Source organism: Scomber scombrus, chromosome 12 (genome assembly GCF_963691925.1).
Source record: "Scomber scombrus chromosome 12, fScoSco1.1, whole genome shotgun sequence".
Taxonomy (NCBI): Eukaryota; Metazoa; Chordata; class Actinopteri; order Scombriformes; family Scombridae; genus Scomber; species Scomber scombrus.
Genome location: NC_084981.1, coordinates 17,619,537 through 17,642,996, shown reverse-complemented (window position 1 = coordinate 17,642,996; position 23,460 = coordinate 17,619,537). Strand labels below are relative to the sequence as shown.

Sequence of the window (23,460 nt, the reverse complement as noted above, 5' to 3'; positions counted from 1 at the left end):
CCTGCAGAGTGTGTTTTTTTTTTATCAGCAAGCTGTGTTCCCCTCCTGGCTTTGCTTTCTTCTCTACCGAATTCTGTCTAATAGAGCAAAAATCCAATAAAAATCAGGATACATTTTTATTTTAGAATAGGATTAAGTTAATTAGGTTAGAACAATGCATTCATGAGATATCACCTTTTTTTTGTGACTGTCGCAGACATGTCTTTGTGTGTGCACTTCTTTGCTCTTGTGTGTTTGTTATTCAGTTCCACATTTTTGCTCTACGTGTTGCCTCTATTTTCAGTGTGACTCAGTGTTGTTACATGAACAGCTGCAGTAGCTTCAGAATAATTGCAGCAGCAGTTGTTAAGCAGAGTCAGTTTGTTAATTTTTGCGTGAGTTAATGTCGTGTCCGTAAACAAAACAATAACCACTGCATTTCAAACATTTAATGTTCTCAGTTAATTGGTGTTTTTAAATCCAAGCACATAATTTGACATACATGTATTGTACAACTTTTTAACCACAGAGTTTCACAACTGATGGGCAGAAACAGGATGATACACAAACATTAGTGCCAAGCTGAATTTAACCTTACAACCTTACATTAAGAGGGTAGGTTGTTGACCACTGGAACATCAGGACATCATAGCTGTCATTGACAGATGTTGATATTAAACATTAACTTAATTATGCATACAATTAGTATAGTATTAATTAAATGCATTAAAATAAATAAGAATGAATAATTTATTGAAAAAACCATGATGAAATACTTGGTTGGAGATACATCATAATGATTTTGTAACTTTTGTAACTGCCAGACTATCAGTTCTGCTGTCAAAGAAGCTGCCTCTTGTTTTCACAACGTCAGCACTGAACACAACAAAGGTCTAATGGAATTAATACAGCCAAAGTTAAAATATTCAACAGATAAATAGCTGAAAGATTAATCACACAAAACCTATCAACAAAAAATGTGTTCATATATTTTCATGAAGTTTGATCACACATTTGGAAATTTAAGATATTTCGTTTGCACAATACATTTGCCCAAAAATATTTATTGACACTGCATCATAGATTTTGAACGTATTTCAAAACTTTTTACATAATTTCATCTCCACACACTAAACAATGACTCCATGTTGGTTGCATTTGAACAAATAGTTAAAAAGATTTAATTGTTGTTGTAAGAAGAGTAAATTGATTTTGCAGATTAAAAAAAAAAAAGAGAGAGGGAGTTCATGATTAAGCATTAGTTGCAGTGAAGCAATGCGTTACTGCACGTATTGCATGATGGGCTGCAAAACAATGAAGTCTCAACGACTACATCTGGTGATTTTTGAAATTTTTTGGAAGATTTGACGGCTCTAATGCAAACATTTCGAAAACACTACTGACTGGGACCATGAATTATGTCCTCTGAATTTCAGTCAATAATGTGCAGTCAATAATGTGATATACACATTTCAAGCTTTTAGTAATCCCTAGTGGCGGAACATCTCAGGACTGTGCAGCAAATGTGGGACCTAGCATCCAAACACATGCACCCAGTTTGGTCACAGTAGCTCCAATTTTGATTTATGAACATTGATGTAAAACTGAACCTAAAGACACAGGTTTGAAAATGTATAGTTTTGCAACGGATTAATGAATAGACATTTCTTAGTATATCAGTATAGATGATTGTGACTAAGTTTTGGGACCATTGGTTTCTGTCGGAAATAGAGAATTTTTCAAATTTAAATAAAATAAGACCTGTGGAGCAAAGATGCAGGTGACTTGAGGGATTAAAATGATGGGAGAATATTGACCCTAGGCCATACTGTTTTTTAGATAATTGTAGAAATGTAAACTTGATTATTACAATTCCACCTCGAAGTCAATGAGTGTCATTATATGTGCATGACTAGTGGGTGGAATTTACAACCCACCTACCAATTTTGCCGTTTCTAGGTCTTACAGTTTTTGCTGTACAAACACTTTTTGTGTTAATGAAACAAAAACAATAGCTTTGCTGTTTGGACCCCTAAAAAAATAATACAGTCAGTGTCCCAGTGTTCCATCTATGAATCAGGGACCACTGTTTAGCTGCTGTCATCAGTGTTCTTTTTTGGCTGTTGTGCACCACATTTTGTGATTTAGGCTTTCATTTTACAGTGGTTACCTTCATTACTGGCTCACATGAGTTACATGATCTGGCTACTATAAGAGAAGCCTCACATTCAAAACCTTAACTCACTGAAGTTCTCGTTTTGGATTTATAGTGATGCATTTTGGCAAACAGAGGGTTTCAAGCACTATTGAGACTAAGAAGATGTATGGGTGAGAGAAATCCTTCTCCAGCATATTTCTCTGATCAGCTGTTTTACTTTATTTATGTCAGGGGAAATGTAATGTCGAGAGAGCTTTTACTTTGTCAACATGCGACTAATCTTTTACCATTTCACTCAGCACTTCTACATTTCAGACGGAGTGCTTAGGAGTTAAAAGTTGTTTAGAAAAAAACCCATCCTTACAAAGTGGGTACAACTTTTCGGTTGGGCTGAAAAACCTGCCCACTTGCTGTCTAATCTTGCCCACATTGATCAGACCCCCTGCTTGTGCACGCTGAAGCTTCCAGGCTCAGCAGGTTACTGCAGCCTAGCAGCAGAACTAGCCTGGGCTTTCATTTATGGTGTGGAAGCAAATGATGCGAGAGCATAAGCCCAAAGAAGAAGGAAGCCGTTTCAGATGGCTTATCAACCAAGCTGCTGTTTCCACACAGGGCCTTGTCTCAACATGAGGATCCCAATAAAGTCAGACACTTGCTGTTCTGTTCGAAAGGCATGGCTGTAACATGGAGTATCTGCTTGCTGTCCATGTAAGGTGCTGGCGATTTTATGTTCACAGATTGCTGGTATTACACTCTGCCACGGTAACAGAATGTCGCCATCCGTTACATTATAGCTGAGCTTTATGACTTTACATTTCAAGTACTACATGTTTTAAAAACGTACTGAATCACTCTAATACCCTACAAGTACTTGAAAGCAATGACAGAAGATGTTTGAATCTCATATCCCCATCTTCAGAGAAATTATTCACTGTGATTTCACACCCTCCGTGTATATCAGGTTTTATTGGGACACCAATAGTTTATTTTCTGCAAAGTGAAATTGTGAAGTTGCTTTATAATTTATGACTGCAGTGACCTGTTCTCCATGGGAGAGCCAACAGCTCTGACTTCAAACAACCCAGCTTTAGCACAACATCTGGTCTATGAGGAAATGTTGCCTTTGTTATTGAAGTGATATAAATTGATGTGGCAGACAAAAGCCTCTGTACATTACATGTCTCACTGAGGTGGTATTGAAGCACAGGAGGATGTGCTCTCCTGCATGCTTTTGTTGCTCTGGAGTCAGTTGCAGGACAGTGTAATAGAAATAGACAAGTCTTTCTTTATTAAATGTGCTAAATGATGCTGTTTAATGTGGTGATTTTATCAAGTGAAGTTTCATACTTAATACTATACCGGCCCTCGGGGTCTTTGAATTTTCTTGCTAAGCTTGCTTTTTTTTAATCAGGAGTGTTTTTTATTCCTTGAAAGGCATTCACCACCACATTGTTAATACTTCTGTGGCGTTAACATCTTGTAGGCAGATGTTCTCACACATTCTCTCCCCATGAGTTTGTCTCACAGTAGGCATGACATTTAATGACTCACTAATTATTTAATTATTACACCAAATCTTGATCTTCTATGAAAATGTGAAATTCAAATCTTCAGGCTGCTATAATTCATTTTCTTATATTACAAATAGATCACAGGTACTTCAATGGGTTGCGTGTGGTGACAAGCCCTTTACTGTTTTGCTTCATTCTCACCACTCTTGTCAGCATCATTTCCAGATGCGGCAGGCTGCGAAAAATCTCAAGCTGGTGAACACAGTAAAACATTTAGCTGATAAAGAGCCAGTTATTTCCCTCTGGAGTTAGTACAGATCAAAACAGAGCTTAAAGGAAAGTCGGTATTAGACTTAGACTCATCATGTAGACACAAACACAGCTTAGAATGAATGCTGACGTTTCTCATGCTGGTAACATGTTCGCCATATCAACTCTGAAAGGTGATATATTAGTGATGTGTACAGCTGTTGTGAAAGTGGTGAAAAAATCAATTAATGTGGGTTTAAGGAAAATAAGGCATGAATACATTTTTTATCTCAGTTACTCTGTATATCTATGATTTTTAAATGTTTTAATTTAAAACAAAAATAAACACACCTGTTTACAAAGAGTGTCCCCATTACTTTGGATTATCCAGAAACACTGAGAGTGAGGTCAACAACACTGTGCTGTTTTTGCAGAAACAAAGTAGTTTCAGTTGTTAAAGCTGTTTTAGGAAGGACACTGTTGAATTTTTAACAGTACATTTTCAATGCTGTGTGAGCCACAAGCTAGACTCCATTTACCTCCATCACATGGGTAGAAAGCAAATATCTCAGAGTTGCATATAAATAGAACCAAAATTATGGCAAAATACCACCATTGGTAAATGTTGAAATATGATTTGAACATGTGAAACATAAATAAACTATTCCCAAATTCCTGTACTGGGTCAAAGGAGAGCATTTGGCAAAAAGATCAGGGAAACACCTTAGACACATGACCAGCTTTAAATGTGTCATATTTGTCTTTTTTATTAATATTCCAGTCAGTAGCTCCTGTAACAATTGCTTTTATGGAATCATCCATCTGTTTAATTGCAGTGGCTAAATGTGATGACAGTTTTATTGATGAGGCAACTTAATTCCAACAGCTGATAAGGCCGGATCAACGGGTTGGTGAGAGTGGGAATGAATTGCAATGTGTGCTCTGTCTCAGGTTTTCACCCCCCCCCCCCCCCCCCCCCCGCTCCTTTTCTCCCCGCTGCTTTCTTTACACCCGTACCCCACCCAGTCTCCTCTTCATACAACACCTTCATTTCACACCAGTAATCTCTTCAACCTAAGCCCTTTAAGTCACCATTAAGCCTCCATTCATTCTTACATAATGATCGAATTCATCCCAGTCCATTTACCTCCAAGGTTTAAGATTTACAAAGGATTAGAGGTTGAAAAATCAATTTGCTTGCTCTTGGATGTCAAGTAAACCAGATTGGAGATATATATTGGTGCTTCTGCAGCCTAATGGGATATGCACCACATGGTAGCTGACATCAAATATGACACTGTTGTTGAAATTCAAAGGGAAAGATATGCTAATTTAGATGGCATTATTATTTAAATTCAGAGGGTAAGTTTTGCCATTATCTGGTGTATGGTGCAATATTTAAAAGAAGAGCCTTTGTCCAGTCATTTCAAATTGTGATTTAATGGCTCCGGTGACATGTTGAACTTCAAACACCTGTTTCACACAGAAATATCTACAAAGTGAATATTGTATCACTGTATTGATGTGTTAACTGCTGCCATGGAGCTTCACCTGACACGTTCAATGTCCCACAGAAACTTATTCGGCCTGCAATTTGCTGGATTCAAATTACATAATCCTGGATCCTACCCAAGTAAATGCATAAAGTTAATTGCTATACAGAAGGGGAGTATAATTTGTCCTAATTTTCAGCCTGCTGTGGGTTGTTTCATTGTGTATGACAATGTCCATGAGGGCATGACTTTTGGAAGATGTAAAGGCCATTTTACTGGAAGACTATAAATTTCTGCAACCAAGTCTGGACACTCTGCACCACTGTTATAACCGAACTAGTCTCATATAAAGGATTTCATACATTCAGCACAAAGTAATAGCAGAGTCAGAGTTTCATTAGTCAGCTTATTCACAAAGAGTGCAAACAATAAGGAAATAAACTAAAACTGTAAAGTTTAAATTGCATTATGTCAGTGAGGACACACGCCTGCATGTACAAATGGTGCATAGGCTTTAAACAATAGAGACCAAAACTACACATAATAATTAATTTAAGGCAAATGTAAGACCTGCAAGGACAATTATATTCATATTACAGAAAAGATAATATACTGTAAGAACATAAGGAGTCATGTACCAACAAAGTTATTTTATTGATACTGGAATAAACAATTTCAAGAAAGACAATCAAAAGGTAATTAGCCAATATTTAAGGTGGACTACTTGTGGAATGGCATTTTTGTATATTGTATATATTTTATGAATCGTATAAAACAGGGGTTTTCAAAGTCTGAGACTGTGGGCCCTCCCTCAGACAAAGCTTGGAAAAAGCCCCCCCCCCCCCCCCCCCCCCTCCTCCCCCTTCACCTGCTTTGTTTACTTGCTCAGTTTCACTCAATTTCTGGATGCCTATGGGATTATGTTATTTGATCCCATAGACACTCAACAACTGAGTCAAGATAGCCCAATATTGCTGTTTGACTTACTTCAGACTACACCAAATACATAAAAAAGGTCTGTCTGAAGGCATTATTTGTTTCTGACTCTGGGAAAGTGGGAAAAACAGTAAAATGACCCCAAACTACAGAATCTCTGAACTATTCTATTTACACATTTGGCTATTCTGTGTGATCTCCCTTTGATAACTAATGTAATTACTTTTTTTTTTCCATTCCCTGTGCCTCCCCTGAAACTGTTTGGAGCCCTGTCAGGGAAACAGGCCTATCACTTTGAAAACCTTTTGTATGAAACACACATCATACATCAACATCATAAATCAGAGTTACTGTTATTGTATTTTGGGGTGTGGCATCATTGCATTATATCTGTTGGTTTCAGCCAATTAGGCCTTAAAAAAATCCCAGAGGATATAGTTTTTGAATGTGTCATTACAGCCAAATGCTGGAATCAATTGCACGTAAGTCACCTGGAAGTCCCTAACGTGTGCTCAGCGTGTGTCTATCACTGAGGTAATTAGTTTCAAGATGGGCCGAGCTTTTATCTAGCAGAGGTGAGGACTGACTTGTTTGATTTGAGTGAAAGCTTTTAATATGATGCTTCAAGGAATGCTACAAACTGTGTGAGAAGGGTTTTCAAAAGAAATACAAATTTATTGTTTACATGATAGAGTCTTTGCTTTTGACAGAGAATGTTACCCTGAACACTCATAACACTTGATAATTAGAAGATGGGCATGAAAAAGCTGAACAAGATGCCCAGAACGGACTCCCAAGAGAGCTATATGATCTGCAGATTTTATGATTGCACGGTGCAAGCAGGGCATTGCTTGAGCAATTAATTTGTGTAAAGGGTGAAGGGTGATGAAACTGTTTTTGTGTGAAGGACTTTTGAGATATTATACATTACAATGAAAATGCATTGAAATTGTGTGTTTGAAATTGATGTGTAAAAGAAATATGTTTTGCAGTTGTTCCTCATATCATTGTCTCTCTAAGGGAAAACATGTACAAGTTAAATGTAAAACAAAAGGAAAATAGAAGAGTCCACAATAAGCCATTCATTTTTATGTAGAATAATTTACAAGACATCTGGAGATCAACAGCTTGTCGTGTGTATTAAGTAAACCATACACGACTTTTTATGACCCTCTTCAAAAAAACGATGTCCATGATATTTATGAAGCCTGCCTGTCTGTGCCTGGAACAAATGATAATGTTGATTTACTTATTCATTTAGTCATAGCCTACCAGTGGTAGCATTTGCATGACACTCCATTGGGTTTTAAACCCATTGTATACATATGCTTTACATCTGCTTATCCTCTGAGAATATGCACAAGGCTTTACGACAAATGGGGCAGTGGGGTTTTAATAAAGCTGTGTCTGTCAGTTAGTTTAAAGGACATGAGCATGGACGTCTCTGCTCTTTTTTTTCACTATGTGACACTTGTTTTTTTCAAAACTGGCGATGTGCATCTTTGAAGCTAGCAATCTGTTTTTATCTGTTTTGTAGGTGATCCTCATGTTGACAAAATATTATGACTTCAACTCAGGCAGAGTGACGGAGAGTTCTTTATGGAGGTAAGATCTTCTGCTACTCTGTGTGGTAAAACAAATAGTTGCATTGCAACAAGATTACTTGTGATGTGGTGGCATAATTCCCAAAAGATCTTGTAAGCAATATATCATGTTTAAAAAAATCTAGGAATATGTATTTTTTCTTATATAAACCATTTCGTGCCATGTTATGTTTGTGATGTCACCAAGCAAACATGACCAGTGCCTATTTTGTTGACAATGAATGAACTGAGAAAAGCAGTTCAATTTTTAGGAGGGTAATCAGTAATTTTGGAGGCCAGCTCTGAAAGAGTTTCATAAATGCTGCTATTGTAGATTTTTTTTAAGCCCACAAAGGAATAAGTCCTCAGTCCTCCATTAAAGTTATAAAACACCAAAATCACAAACATTAGAATTACAATGTAACCCAAAGCATCAATAATGATAATAATATCTCATCCACTCGCCATACATGCCACACAGGATATTCTTGTTTATTTTGATAATTACAGAAATCTCCATTCATCTAGCAAATTGCTTTATGACTTCTGCTGTTGCAATTTTCCGCCTGCCTGATATGCTTAATGATACTATTAGCATCCCAACTAATAGGTGTTTCTCCATTCTCCTTTACTTGCCATGAAAGCCTGTTTACTTTATCCTATAATTGAATTTTAGGTCAACTGATTATGGGACCACATATGAGAAACTTAATGAGAAAGTTGGGCCAAAAACCATACTGAGCTACTTGTATGTGAGTCCAAACAACAAGAGGAAGGTAAGTTGCCACATGCATAATATGAAAAAGCCTGCTTGTATTGAATATATCTGTCAAATATATCTGTCACTGTATAGCAGAGTTACTTTCATTTTCACTAAGTAGCAGCCCTGCAGGAGTGTGCGTCTGTTGTAAGCAGCTCACTGTACGAGCACGCTTAAACCCTGTGGAGTGGTTGCTGTCAAGGTGGGCTGCTGAATCCCCCGTCTCCTTTCTTTTCTCCTCTCAGATCATGTTACTGACTGACCCAGAGGTGGAGAGCAGTCTGCTCATTAGCCTTGACGAGGGGGCGTCCTATCAGAAGCACAGCTTAGCGTTTGATATCCTCAGCCTGCTTTTTCACCCTGAGCAAGAGGACTGGATCCTGGCTTACAGCCACGACCAAAAGGTAACGCCTTGCTGTCAGACAGCATGAGATAAAAACTGAAAATATGATGATAAAATCTCTGGGTGGGAGTAAAGGTTGTTGTGTGTGGTATTTGCTGCTTGTCATGTACTCGTTAGCTCAGTATGAGTGTTCTGTCCGCCTGTGTGATTATACTATATCAAAAACCTGGTGGATTACAACAAGAGTCTACATAAAATGAACAGGTTGTTGTCATGGTTGAAAGCATTAATTTTGATAATAGTGTTTGGCCTCTATGGTCATCATGAGCATAAACATCTGCCACTTAAGCCTAGGCTACAGTTGCCAAAGCAGATGCAGATGATCACCTGCTCCACTAAACAAGTCATAAGGTCTGGCTGCAGACTCCAAGTTTAAATGGATGTGTCCTAGACAGCACAGGGCAAAGTTAACAAGGGAGACATGCCCAAACAATCCGCAAGTTCACATACACACATACACACACACACACACACACACACACACACACACACACACACACACACACACACACACACACACACACACACACACACACACACACACACACACACACACACACACACACACACACACACACTATCAGATAACAGTGAGTATAAAACTCACGAACACCCTTCATTACTGTGTCTTAGAACCCTACTGTCTGCTTTAGCCAACACTACAGACATCAAACTTGGCCTCCCCTATTGGAAGACTTGATTTCAGAGAGAAAAACAGTCAAGGTCTGAGAAATGAGATAAATGGTGCAGGGAGGAAGATGAAAGCTCAGTTAAAAACCATTGACGGGTAAAAATAAAGACACTCCAGAGAGTGTACGGTCATTGTTTTTTCTTTTATCACTGCTAGAATGAAATTAATCTTAGCGTTGTTTGATTTTCCATTTATTGATTGTCTGTCAGGTCTTTTAAAAGTTGTAAGCTTGTAGATAAGTCAAAATGATGTTGCTAATCCTTGTAAAGCTCAGAGCTTAAGATGTTTGCTGCTCGATCATTACAGTATGGCAAGATGACAGGCCCTCTGAATCCTTGGACAAAAGTCCAATTTTGCTATAAAAAGAGACTAATGGTTTATTGAGGAAAAAAGTTCACAACAACAGTTTAATTATTAATTTTATAATGCCAATTAGGCAAGAATCCTACTAAATTATTGTAAGTGTAAGGCGACACTCAAGAGTACATTTACACCTTCCAGTAAAAAGCATCTTGTATCCAGATTGCATCTACATATGATTAAACCTAATTACATTTACCCCTGGTATTAATATGTGTCTCCAGTGTCCACATTAAGATCTCATTGAGATTTGGTCCCTCAACCAAATGCCACATCCTCCTCTTGTTTGCTTTGGGTCCAATAGAATGAAAAAAAAAAAAAAAAAAAAAAAAGATGGTAGCCATCTGTAAAAAACTGAGCTATTGTATGGACTTGGATTTGCTCTTCGAAGCAGGGCAAGACCGTATCATCTTGACTTCATTCAAGAATGTCTTGAGTATCCATAGCTTTCTTGCTAATAGCTTAGCTTGCTTACTGGCTAATGGCTGCTGCCTCACTGTTTTGGGACATTATGTATTTCCTCCCACATATTTGTTGTATGTGGACTGACAATGCAGTTGCATTTACACTTGTATTCATTGTGATCACAATGCATCCCTGACCACCTCTGGAGGAGGTTTGACTGAACCGATCACAATTTGTCCTCAGTGCGTCTTGGGTGCATTTACCTGTAGCCTACTTTCCTGTGGTCAAGCAACATCAGATTGCAATCTGATGACTCAAAAAGCATTTTAATGTAAGGTGTAAAAGGGGCTCCTCTCTATATTTTAAGGGATCAAAACAGATAATTTATTTATTATTTATTATTTATTACTATTTTCTGTTTTATTTTTTATTAAAAAACCTTACTTTAGAGTATAGTTGTATTCACTCCATTTTTACAGGAACTGATGGATTTTTTCATAACTGATGCATTTACTCATAAAATATGCGCTCAGTAGTGCAATATTCAAAACAACGTCAACATATTGACTCCACAAAATCTACAATCTGACAGCTGCTTGATAAGACAGTTGTGTATAAATCAGTAAATAATTCCCTTGGATATTCTGACTTGGAAAATGTATCTTTCTACTGCAACTCATTTTGGTTAATGCTTCCCTCTCCTTTTTCAGCTCTATGTCTCTGTTGAGTTTGGGAGGAGATGGCAGCTTGTGCATGACAGTGTTGTCCCCAACAGATTCTACTGGTGAGATTTACACTCAGTCATTTGGAGAGAGAAATGCTGCAACATGTTGATATGCTCTGGAAAAACTATGAATAATAGACACGAAACCATTACAATACATTAAAAATATATTAATAAATGTACGTGAATAGATTTTTAGCACTCACAGAACAGTGGTACAGATGGGAGATGCTGTCACTATACATATTTACATACGCCATAAAATGTTGGATGATTTCTTATAACAACTTCTCACAGATTGTGTTTAGAGCTCTGACTCACTGCAGTAACATAACATTCTGATCAGTCAGTAGCTTATTTAAAGTCAACAAACACATTAAATGTTATTGAGTCAGATTTGAGTGTCAGATACATTTGAGACATTTTCATGAAATTTCTTAAATTGGTGACATCTATTATTAAAAGTTGAAGGAAATTAAATGCTATCCAATCTTAAGTAAGTAATCACACATTTGAAAGCCACTGCTGTTATTATTGAAAGCTGAGTTTTGTGGGAGGCAAATCTTGTATTGATCAATAATTTATGTTATTTGTTTTACATAATGCACTAAGCATCTAGTTTACACATACCGATTAATATTTCATCTGTTGAAGGAATTCTGCTCTTGAAATATTGTTGGGATAGATGGGATGGGCTGGGATACAACAGTGTATTATACAGTATCCATCAGTCTTTCATTTACTTTGGATGATATATTCTGTATATTGCACAGAATCACAACTGATGGTGTGATTTAAGTGGGAAAGATAGATTCTTAGTGTCACTTTGAGTGTTTTAGGGATCTTAGCTGTTGGGTGCAAGTACAGGAATGCATGTTTAATTTATAATGTTTTTTTGTTTTTTTTTATAGATGTTGGCTATAAAATCCTCTTCACACACTTTTCCATAGCATTAAAAAAAGCAAAACCTCAGATTAATCAAGGAGGTTGGAGAGACCTACAGTACATATTTGTTTGCAGATATTGCCTTGATCTCGGAAAAATACTGTTACATTAGCAATGTTACAGTACATAAAAAGGGAAATAGGGGATGACTAGGTAGATTTTAGGCAAAAACTAAAAGACTGAGACTGTCTCCTCTTTAATTTATATTCCCAAAGAGATATGTATGTGTATATGACACTCTTCACACTCTCCTCTTGTTGGGGTTTAGGAGTAATGTATAATTGCTTCTCCACTAGTGCCTATTTAATGCATCCTGCATCTTACAAGATGATTACTTAAAAATATGTTAACATCTTGTCTTTTTGCAAATAAGTTGATGAAAACATGCCACAAAAATAAAAAAAAATACACACATACATATACACATATATATGACAAACATGATTTACAAAAACATGTTAACTTCGCTAGGTATAGCGGTATGTGTTAGTTAGGGGAACAGACTGTAACATTGCAGGGGGTTTATTTAAGAGCAAGGGCTGCTGTTCACTGATAGAATTGGATGAAGTATTTGACAGAAAGTCCATTAAAAGAGATGGAGCTGTGAGGCAATTACAGAGTGCTGAGGGAAGCAGGACGGGGGTTTTTTATATTATAGTTCAGACACAGTATGGAAAATGAGAAGAAACCCATCTTCTGTTACAACCGCTGCTATTAATACAGCAAGTGGTCACTCCTGTCAGTCTGTACTTAGCAGCTATTATGAAGAATCTCTGTTAAAAGTAAATGAAATGGCTAAACACACCTTACCCATAAAGTGCAGTTCAGGTCAGATGTCCTTCAGGCCAGTGATTGCTCCTGAGAGAACAGTGAAGATCCTTTATTTCCCATGTTCCCCTACAAAATCAAAAAATCAAGTTCAAAAGTAAACCATACTGCACCTCTTCTAAGAGAAAAACAGAAATTGTTACTGTGAGTTAAATGCATGTATTGTTTAAATATTCTTTATTGGGGAATAGTTGGTTTTCTGCCTGAATGCCTTATCAAGCCACCTGATATGCAATAAAAATAAAAAGGACTGACTAAGTCTGCCATGCGGCAAACTCAGTCTGCATAATCATTGCGTCACCTGGTCAGACATTATTTGAGGTATATTGTGTTACTTTTGTGAAATATAATTTCAAATGTTCCTAATTAACATTGTTATCAGTGTCATGTCAAATTAGTAGATCATATTTCATATTAAATACCTCTTTAACTCTTCAGTCTACTGTAAACAAGGAGCAGGAGGTGTTGTTTTTGTCTTTTAGTTCAACAGTTACACTCAGCAGTTATTTGGCTCTACATTTTTCATAACAGCTGATCTTTTGGGAAATATGTAGAATCTAATGTAAACATCTTTCAAATAAAAAAGTTTTACATAGAAAAAACTGAAGGTCATAGCCGGTCATAAACTGTGTTGGGGCGTCACAAGCACACTTCATTTTAAGTGGGCATAATCGAGAAAGGCTGGGAACCATTTAAGTGTAGGTATATGATATTTTTACTAATGCTAAGATGATCATTTGTATGAGTAGAAATATAATGTTTCACAGATGTTTGTCACGATGTTGCAGGTCCAGACTGGGCTTAGACAAAGAACAAGGAATGATCCACCTTGAGATCAGCGTCAGTGATGGACGTGAGTAATAAAATGATGTTACCTTGGCGACCCAAAGAAAAGTAAATGGTCAGAAGATACCATATTAAATCACATAAATTCAGACCACCTTCTCTCACTCATGTGTTAGGGTATATTATTCAATATTAAAATGAGAACCGACATCACGTCCAATGACCAACCTTTGTTACAACTCGTAAACCATCATTTTCTAAATTGAGTGAGAGATTACAGCTATTTTTCACTCTATGCACCAAAGCGCTCCTCTCCATTTGAACTGGCTGTGTGGAGACTCTTCATACGATTAAGTTAATTCATTTTACAAGGGCCAGGCGATGACTTGGCTCTCTTCTTGGCCACAGTGCAGAGAGGGGGGCACTCTATAAGGCCTTGTGTGTTAATGCCCTGTCCCCAGGGAGATCGCCTCATTTGGCTGATGCTAACACACTGGGACAGCTCTCACTACTTTATCTATTAGTGAGAATAAGGATTGGCCTCTAAATTTTGCCTCTGTAGCCTCTTAATACCATCAGCTTTTGCTAAACCTTGATTGTGCACTACAGAAGGATGTTTGTTTTTCTCTTTGTTGTATTTTTAGCATTCATTTCTTGCTTACCCACAGGGTCACAGTACATAACTTGTAAACTTCAGAATTGCTCTGATGGAAACAAGGGCAAGCCTTTCCCTGGATTTATCATCCCTGATTCTCTGGTGGTTCAAGATGAATATGTTTTCATCCAGGTGGGTTTTTATTGCAAGGTCTGGCTTCATTAAAAGACAATTAAAAGCTGTAAAACCACTGCATCCAATCACATCTTAATGTACAGTCATGTTTTTCATTAACTTAAAGGGGCCATTATCCTGGGAAAGGACGGCATGAAACTGAAATCTCAGTGTTGTGTATTACTTTAACTCCACTCTGCCGTAGTGCCGAACATCCTAATTAGTAGCAAGCCCAGAGTTTTTGATCATGGTTTAAATTATTTGATACATGCTGCTAGCAATCAGCGTGCACAGCGAAGTTTATGAATATTTATCTGAAATGTGATGAACTGCAAATTGCACTTTATTGCTTTCCTAGGTGCCAGTAGGTGGCCAATCTGTCCATTATGTGTCCTATAAAAGAAATGCTTTCTACCCAATGAAGCTTCCCAAGTACACTCTACCAAAGGTAAGATTGCTGGAAAGGATGAAGTGTTTGATCAGCTGGTCACCTGCAGAGGTGCAAGTAGCATAACAAGTGCAACCTTAATTTGACTGTGAACCACTCTATTTATTCCTTCAGGCTATTCTGCAATGTCATAATGACTTAATGTGGGTGATTTTACAAATGATTTAAAGTAGGGTTGTTCCCAGTTACTCATAATGCTTGCTGACAAATCCATTAAATTGTTTGCCTCACATTATTATCCCCCTGAAAATTGATCATTTATGCATAATTATATGTTCAGATCATTTGTTTATTTAAGACTCATGCATAGTTTTTAATCAGTTTTTCCTTCCATCTGTATCAAGAGATATTTACTTAAAATTGGCTCTGGAGTTGCACATTTAGTGTTCCTCAGAACTACAAAGGAACCTTTTTGAAGCAGAAAAGTCCATTTGCATTTGCAAATGGACAGTGTTCTGTGCTGAACTCCATTTAGTAAAAGCACAGCAGGGTGGCTTCGTGATCTGAGAGACTGTGTCATAACAACAGGAGAGATTTAGTGCCCACAGTCTTGTTTCGATAAATCTGTCCATTCATCCGTCCACCCATGTATGCTCAAAAATTTCCTTGAAAAGGACACACATCCTCTACCTCGTCTCACCCTGGATAAGGCATTCAGTAAAATTAAATGAAGCCTGCCTTCATTTTTAGTGCATGGCATGACACGCCTGAGGTCTAATCACTGCTGATCCTGACTGAATAATGTCAAGAAGTGATAAATCAATAGCTTGCTGCACTGGCTCTGTGGCTACTGTCATGCACGCTACTACTAAGAGCTGCCCTTTTTAGTCAACTAAAGGGTTATTGGCTGCAGTTGACTAATTTAAGACTTCAGGCCTTGTTCTCAGCAATCTGCATGTTCTGTACTCATGAATTTCATACATTTAGGACTTGCAGATAATCAGCACGGATGATAGCCAGGTGGTGACAGCAATTCAGGACTGGCACCAGAATGACTCCTACAACCTGTACATGTCTGAGTCCAGAGGGCTGTTCTTCACCCTGATGCTAGAGAACGTTGTGAGCAGTGGAGGACCAGAGGGCAACATCATGATAGACCTCTATGAGGTAGGCAGTGACTGCGCTGTTGGGGTGGTGCTGTCATCTGCTTACATGTTTTCAGGTTATTCAGGCATGCAGAGCTGGACCAAACCAAATCACTGACCTGGTTTCATAACTGCTGCTGTTTACAATGTGTCATTCTCATGAAAGTTACCTACTAAACTAATCAATTTTTGTGCTCCTTGCCCCTTCAAAATGCTATAATTAATTTGTGCAATAATCAATTCAGTTAAACATGCGTATGTATTTTCTATTGCACAAATTGATTTACTTTCAAAACTTAATTCTATATTTGTGTAAACACATTCAGTGTATTCCAACACTTCCAGTACATCAATTTAATTAGTGCAGAAAAGATTACTGTAATTAATCGATTCACAGAAAATCAGTCAGTTACATTTTATTTAATTAAGATATCATTCAAATAATTTTTCAAGCAAAAACAAAAACACCAAACATTTTCTGGTTGAAGCCTCTCAGATGTGAGGATTTTCTGTTTTTTAATCATTAAAGATGTGTTGTCTGACTATCTATCTTCAGGTTTTGAACTGTCGATCAAACAGCAAAGAGAAAACTGAATAGGTTCTAATGGCTGATTTTCATTACTTTCTGACATTGTTTGGACTAAATGATTAATGCAAAATTATTAAATTTGCAACCCTACAGTGAATTAATGTATCTCTTAGCTTTATCCATCAATCTGCATTGATCTGGGCTGTAGACAAATAACACATTCATTCTTCCCATGCAATCTCCTAACTGTATGCATTTTCAGTATGATAGAAAACTGGAAAAAAATAGCAAGAACATGCACACAAAAGGGTTCATTCACCATGTCTATAAAGGAGCACTGTGTCTCATTTACATTTCTGTTTTTTTGGATAGTTTTTGGACAATAAAACAGACTTTGACAAGTAATGTACCAGCAGACAGTCTAAGACTTTCCTCAGAGTTATTCTTGGTTTTCTGCTGTGCTTTCGTTAAGTGTACTCTGCACTTACATGTCTTGGATGTCTTGAGTCACCATAATGGAACAGATGCTGGCATATTGCATCTCATTCTGCCACATCTGAGCGTCTCTCTTACATTCACATTCTGGATGTTTTCATTATCTTTTATTATAAACATTTATTCGTGACATTTTGACCACCAAGAAACACCAAACATTTATTAGGTTCATATAAGCCACTGTCTATACACTAGTTTAGGAAACACTAGTGTCACTTACAGCCCGTGGTCACAAGGCAGGCATAATAGCAGCTTTAATATGTGCTCTGAGCATGTTATATCTGTGTTGACAGATGTGCTATGAGGTTGCAGTGACTGCACATGTATGCCTCGCTTTAAATGATCCTCATGTGCAGCAAGCAGCAAAAGCATCACACACACCTAAGACAGCCATCAGCAGTGGTTACTCTCACTGATCACTGACCTCCACACATATTTCACAAATATTTAGCTGCTATGACTGACCAGTAGAGGATATAAAACAGTCATTCTTCCCTTGACAAGCATTTGTACTCTCTAAATAGAAGAGCAATGTGAACTCAAAGTGATAGCTGCACATGAGTGTCTGCAAACTCCGTGCACATAAACACAAAGAAGAAGAAATATCTCAGGGCTGCACCATATGTTGTTTTCTGCAGAGTCCTACAGATGGTCCAAAATAGTGTTCCCTGTCAGAAAAACTAGCACTTTCAGACATCTCTTCTTCCCCGAACTAGGCCTTCAGCTTTACTTAAGTTTGAATAATTTAAGGTTATTTTTTTCCTCCCTTTTTTGTTATTTTTCCCCCGTACCACTGTTCGTCTCTCATGTTTGCAGGTTGCTGGGATTAAAGGGGTGTTCCTGTCAAATAAAGTTGTTGAGAACCAAGTGAAAACTTATATCACATACAACAAAGGGAGAGACTGGCGTCTTCTTCAGGCTCCAACAACCGATCTCCAGGGAAACAAGGTCTATTGTGAACAGGTAAGTGGGCCACTGACAATGGATACATTTGGTTATTTGGATTTCCATTATCTGCTCAAAAAGCGCTACACTGCGTCACAACATGCACTGGTCAAAGAAAGCAAATAAATCTGTATGGAGCTTTTTAGAGTATCAGATGGGTGGGAGTTAACAGAGCAAGACAGTTCAGAATGTGACAGACTCTGAAAAGACTTATAAACACATAACTAAATAATAAAGATCCCCTCCAGACATGTATTAAGACGTATAAAAATACTCTGCTTTGAATAACAATTTGTGTCCAATCTCTGCAGTCTGCACATACATCATTATGCAGAGTGAAGCTCAAATAATAACTGAAACACATTTTTGAGTGGAAACAGGCTTTAAATTAAATTCAAAACTAATTTACATCAGCTTGGTGGTCTAAACCAGCAATAGGTATATAGCTGCCCGCGGCCAAATCCGGCCCTCCAAGCAAAAATATTCGTCCCTTTGATGAAAGTTTTGACTTTCATAGTTTACAATAAAACTTAACATCATTTTTCACAACTCTATTGTTGTTATTAACCAACCAGAAATTATATTTTAATGTGTAAATTCCAGTTGTTTTAATTCCACAAGTTTTTGTTTGTTGTTTTTGTCTATAGAGACAGACATTAAAAATACATTAAAAAGACAAATACATCAGATTAACAAGAGCCTTGACATTGTTAACACAGTAGTTGGTAAACGCTTCAAGTAAAGGCGTGGACTGCCCGTCCACCTCAAGGTGTAAATCAGTCTTTACAGCTTGAGCACTTGGTGTGGAAGTTAGTATGCACACAGTATCTACCAGAAATGGTGTGTTGATGCCATTTCTTTCTAAGATAACAACATCAGAGCCATAAATGATTCAATATCAGGAAAACTAATAAAGCATGTCTCTTTTCTCAAAGTGCAATGTACTTTGCGTACAAGTAATTTTTTTTAATCCAAATGAGTTTTAAAATAAGCTGTAATGCTGCTAACATTCTCTTACTAATGTGAAAAATCAATCAATTATATTTTGAAAAGAATTAAAAGAAATAAACTTTCTGTCATCAATTCACAACCCCTCTCATATATATCAAGCGCTTTAAAACACTTTCATTTTATTTGGTGAATATATGGTGAATACAAAAATAATAAATGATTAAATCAGTATTTTTCTATTGTTATTTTTATTAGTATTATTGATATTAGTTGTAGTATGTATTTTAATAGTTTAATAAAGATGAACAGATAACAATGTATTGTATAGCATGTTTTATCTTACCTACTGTGATGATAACAGTGCATTGATGCAGTTTTTGTACACAATAATACTTTTTTCTTTTGTGTGTCCAAAATATATAATACATAGCATTTATGTTTTTCATAGTAAACAATTCAATAATAATGAACTAAGTTTTTATCAGGATACAGTCATGGTGTATTCACAGCAGTTATTTCTGTGTCTTATATTGTTTGTGAAACTTTAATTTTCACATTCTTACCTCAGTCAACTAATCTCCTGTGTGTTTCTCAGCCGTACTGCTCACTACATCTGCACCTTCACGTGTCAGAGAATCCGTACACCTCGGGAAACATTGTCAGCAAAGATTCAGCTCCAGGAATTATAATAGCGTCAGGTGAGAAGATTATTTGATTTGCACATCCATACTGCTGTTTACTCTAAACCTTTAATGCTGGTTATCAGAGGGCCCTCAATCATTTCCCTCAACACTCCCATTCCTTCTGTTCTTTAGTTGTGTTCCCAGCACAAATAAAGGAATGGCTTTCTCAGCTGGCAACAGTTTGCAAAATGAAATTAAATGAATCCTGCTTGCACATCTGTTACATGTTGAAAAACTACCACAGCTATACAGATATAACCACTGTCTTTTTATAGTATGTAACATGTTTGAAATAATAGATTGTACTACTTTACCATTTGTATCCAGGTGTCGTTGGACCAGAACTGACCAGTAGTAACGTCAGCATTTTCATCACATCTGATGCTGGAAACACCTGGAAAGAGGTGCAGTATGATAGCTCTAAAAATAGGATTGAATGAATCTACATTTGGTGATGCTGGTATCTGTACTATTACTCGATTCTGAATCAATACTTCTATTACTTTGCATTAAAAAAGCACATCTTCTACAAAGCCTTTTTTTATTGAACAAAATAAAGAAACTCATCTTTTATTTGAACTTTCCTTCAGTAAAATACTGCAAATACAGCAATACAACAACATGAAAAATATGCCTTGAGTCAGTCTTTGTATGAATAAAGAATAAGTAAGCAAGAATCTGACTGAGCATTCAATGCCAGCTTTCAGTTCTCGCTTTTCAGTTCTTGGTGACACAAACACAATTTATTTGTTGCCAAAAAGAATATTGAGGTTTGACACTCAGCTTTGTGCAGCTCTGATCTGTAAAACAAATAAACCAAAGGGAGCACACAGATTTTGCCATCGGCTTAAGACTCAGTAAATCAACGAAGAGAGAAATTCTTGATTGACGCTTTTGTTTGTTCAAACAACTGAGTTTCTTGTGTAAAGAACAGTTGTGGTTTCTACTTCATACTACTAGTATGCATGTTCCTTATATTGTCACCAGTGGATATGTCATGTTGAATTTATCTCTTGTGCAATGAAGTGAAGCTGGTCGTGTCTGCAGGTTTTTCAGGAAGAGTACAGTGTGTTTTTCCTGAATCAAGGAGGATCTCTGGTGGCCATCCGACACACACCTCTGCCAATTAGACATATTTGGTAAGGCTCTCCAAGGATGTGCCTCATCTTTTTGAAACTATACTCAATCTTCAAAATGAGGAGAGGGAATTTTCTTACTGAATTCAATTCTATTTGTGGTTGGTCTGTCTGTGATCCAAGCATTGTTCTCTCCCTCAGGCTGAGTTTCGATGAGGGCAGAAACTGGGACAAATATAGCTTCACCATCTCTCCACTCTATGTTGATGGGGTGCTGGGGGAGCCTGGAGAGGACACCCTCATAATGACGTAAGATATGAAGGAACTATAAAGAGCTGATATGTCTCTAGTGTAGTTAATTACTGGATTGGGTAATTATATATGAGCCTGATGAAGACTTACTGTAGAAGTGTACATATGGTCTTAAATTTAGGTCATATGGTTATATTTTGCTTTTAATAGACTGACACCCATTAAATGGTGACCGACCGGCTAGTTTTTAAATCCTTCACCCTCTACCACACTCAATAATTTGTCACACCAACTGGTTTTCACCCACAAACAGTTATATGTGTAAGAGCAAAACTTTTGCATGCTTTGTGCAAATATTCTTTTTGCTCTCACACATTGTAAATTATTTGCGCAAATCTTTTTCATTTGTTCACAAATGTCATGCACAGCTACAGATCTCTCACAAATCTTTTTTTAACATTCAAATAATTTGATTAAGTATTTACACTTAGGGAAACTTAAATATATTCATACCAAATGTTTTCACACATTCAGTTATGGTGGTACACAGCTAAAATACATATGACCCTAATTAAACCCATTCATATGCAGTGTTGAGTGTATTTTTTAATGGGGTTTTAAAAGTGTTTCATTCACCCAAGATATCTCTCAACCCACAGAGAAACATAGATTAAAGTCAGAAATTGCCCAAAGCAAAGTTATAGGGTTTTCACACAGCAAGTTTTAAAACAATCTTGAATCTGCCCCATATACTGAGTGTTTTTGACCTTCTTTTTCTGACATGTTTGTGCAGGATATTTGGTCATTTCAGTCATAGATCTGAGTGGCAACTGGTCAAGATTGACTTCCGGTCAATCTTTCAACATCGCTGCACATCTGAAGATTATCTGACGTGGCAGTTACATGATGAGGTAAGTAGAAATCCATGCTATTTTAACATGAAAGATTCGCTCATTGATTAAATTCAAGTGAATCTCTTTGACTGAATAACACAATAAAAGCAAGATGGTAAAAAGAAAAAAGGAACATCTAAAATGTTTATGATGCATTATTCATTACAGGGCGAAGTGTGCATCATGGGAATGAAGAGAATCTTCCAAAAACTAAAAGCAAACGTTCGATGTGTCAAGGCCAGAGATCAGTATATTTCCCAGATGTCAGACTCCTGCCTGTGCACAGAGGCAGATTTTGAGTGGTAAGTTTCCCACACTGCAGCTACTCTTTTCACTTCATTAAATCCACTGAAACACTTTATCAATCTCCAGAGGCGGAATCTATGAAGCAAACCTAAGGTATAACAGTGCCCGAAGAGTTATATTTCAGAAATCACACTTTGTTTGTATCTTTTCCATTATCTTTGTGTCAACATAGGATATAAGTTAGTCACTATAATGAAAGAAAATACCATTGTTTTCAATTGTTTTCAATATGTATCAGAATGTGGTAAATGTATGCAATTTCTTTTTTTCACTCTATGATTATATCACTGCAACACAGTTTAAGTGACAGAGGATTACATATAATATTGAATAACTGCCAGCCCCAACACTCAAATACTAATAGTAATAATGATAATAGTATATGACATCAGTACATTGCTGCATTTGTTTCACTTATATCAAGTGCACTTGAATAGATTTGCATAAAGACTAACACTAATGGCTCACTCTACACTCTATTATAAGCTACTTCTGTATGTCTGACAAGCATTCCTTCATGTTAGAACATCATGTACAGTCCTTTACAGACGCTATCACACACTTTCTTTATCCTTCTGATCTAGTGCTAATTGAACAGCAGTGATTAGTATATTTAGCTAGATTAATACCAATGTATTATTAACAGACTGACCAAACTTTCCCTCTCTGGGCCTTTGAAGATGTTTTCCTGATCATGATGAAAGAAATCTGATAGATCCCTTTGACTTTGCCACGGTATAATTACAGTTTGTGTAAACATGGACAATGATTTTTTTCCCTCAGCTTCAGATGTTTGATACATAAAACATCAAATCTCAAGTACTCGGAGCTGCCGTGACATAAAAACTTTTTTTTCTTTTTTTTTGCCGAAACACCTCTGTTCACAGTAGACATTCACTTATTATGCATTATTCTGTTTGAGCTAAGTAATTATATTTGTGATTTTTTAATAAAACATAACTAATCTTTATAACAACCCATGTATCTTTTCTGTACTTGTGTTTGAAATGAAACAGCGACTATGGATTTGAGAGGCAGAGTGATGGGAGCTGCACTCCGGCTTTTTGGTTTGTTCCTTCAGCAATATTGAGAGACTGCATCACGGGGGACAGCTTCCTCAACACGACAGGGTACATAAATTCACTTGTATTGTCAAGAACTAAGGGAGTAGTGGGTTCACAAATGCCCTTAGTTGAACCGCAACCTCAACTTTCTTG

The 23,460-nt window shown here is 37.0% G+C and overlaps 1 protein-coding gene across 1 annotated transcript in view; it reads left to right on the top strand.

The window, feature by feature from the left end:
• Window positions 1–23,460, top strand: part of LOC133991497 (VPS10 domain-containing receptor SorCS1-like) — a 41,458-nt gene that overhangs the window by 7,133 nt on the left and 10,865 nt on the right. The window contains exons 2-17 of the mRNA XM_062429929.1: window positions 7,864–7,931; window positions 8,586–8,685; window positions 8,915–9,073; window positions 11,239–11,312; window positions 13,814–13,878; window positions 14,480–14,598; window positions 14,939–15,028; window positions 15,956–16,135; window positions 17,954–18,100; window positions 19,629–19,731; window positions 20,044–20,120; window positions 20,764–20,855; window positions 20,994–21,101; window positions 21,838–21,955; window positions 22,106–22,239; window positions 23,260–23,373. Of these exons, the coding sequence (XP_062285913.1) occupies window positions 7,864–7,931; window positions 8,586–8,685; window positions 8,915–9,073; window positions 11,239–11,312; window positions 13,814–13,878; window positions 14,480–14,598; window positions 14,939–15,028; window positions 15,956–16,135; window positions 17,954–18,100; window positions 19,629–19,731; window positions 20,044–20,120; window positions 20,764–20,855; window positions 20,994–21,101; window positions 21,838–21,955; window positions 22,106–22,239; window positions 23,260–23,373 (1,748 nt within the window). The remainder of the gene's footprint in view (window positions 1–7,863; window positions 7,932–8,585; window positions 8,686–8,914; window positions 9,074–11,238; window positions 11,313–13,813; window positions 13,879–14,479; window positions 14,599–14,938; window positions 15,029–15,955; window positions 16,136–17,953; window positions 18,101–19,628; window positions 19,732–20,043; window positions 20,121–20,763; window positions 20,856–20,993; window positions 21,102–21,837; window positions 21,956–22,105; window positions 22,240–23,259; window positions 23,374–23,460) is intronic.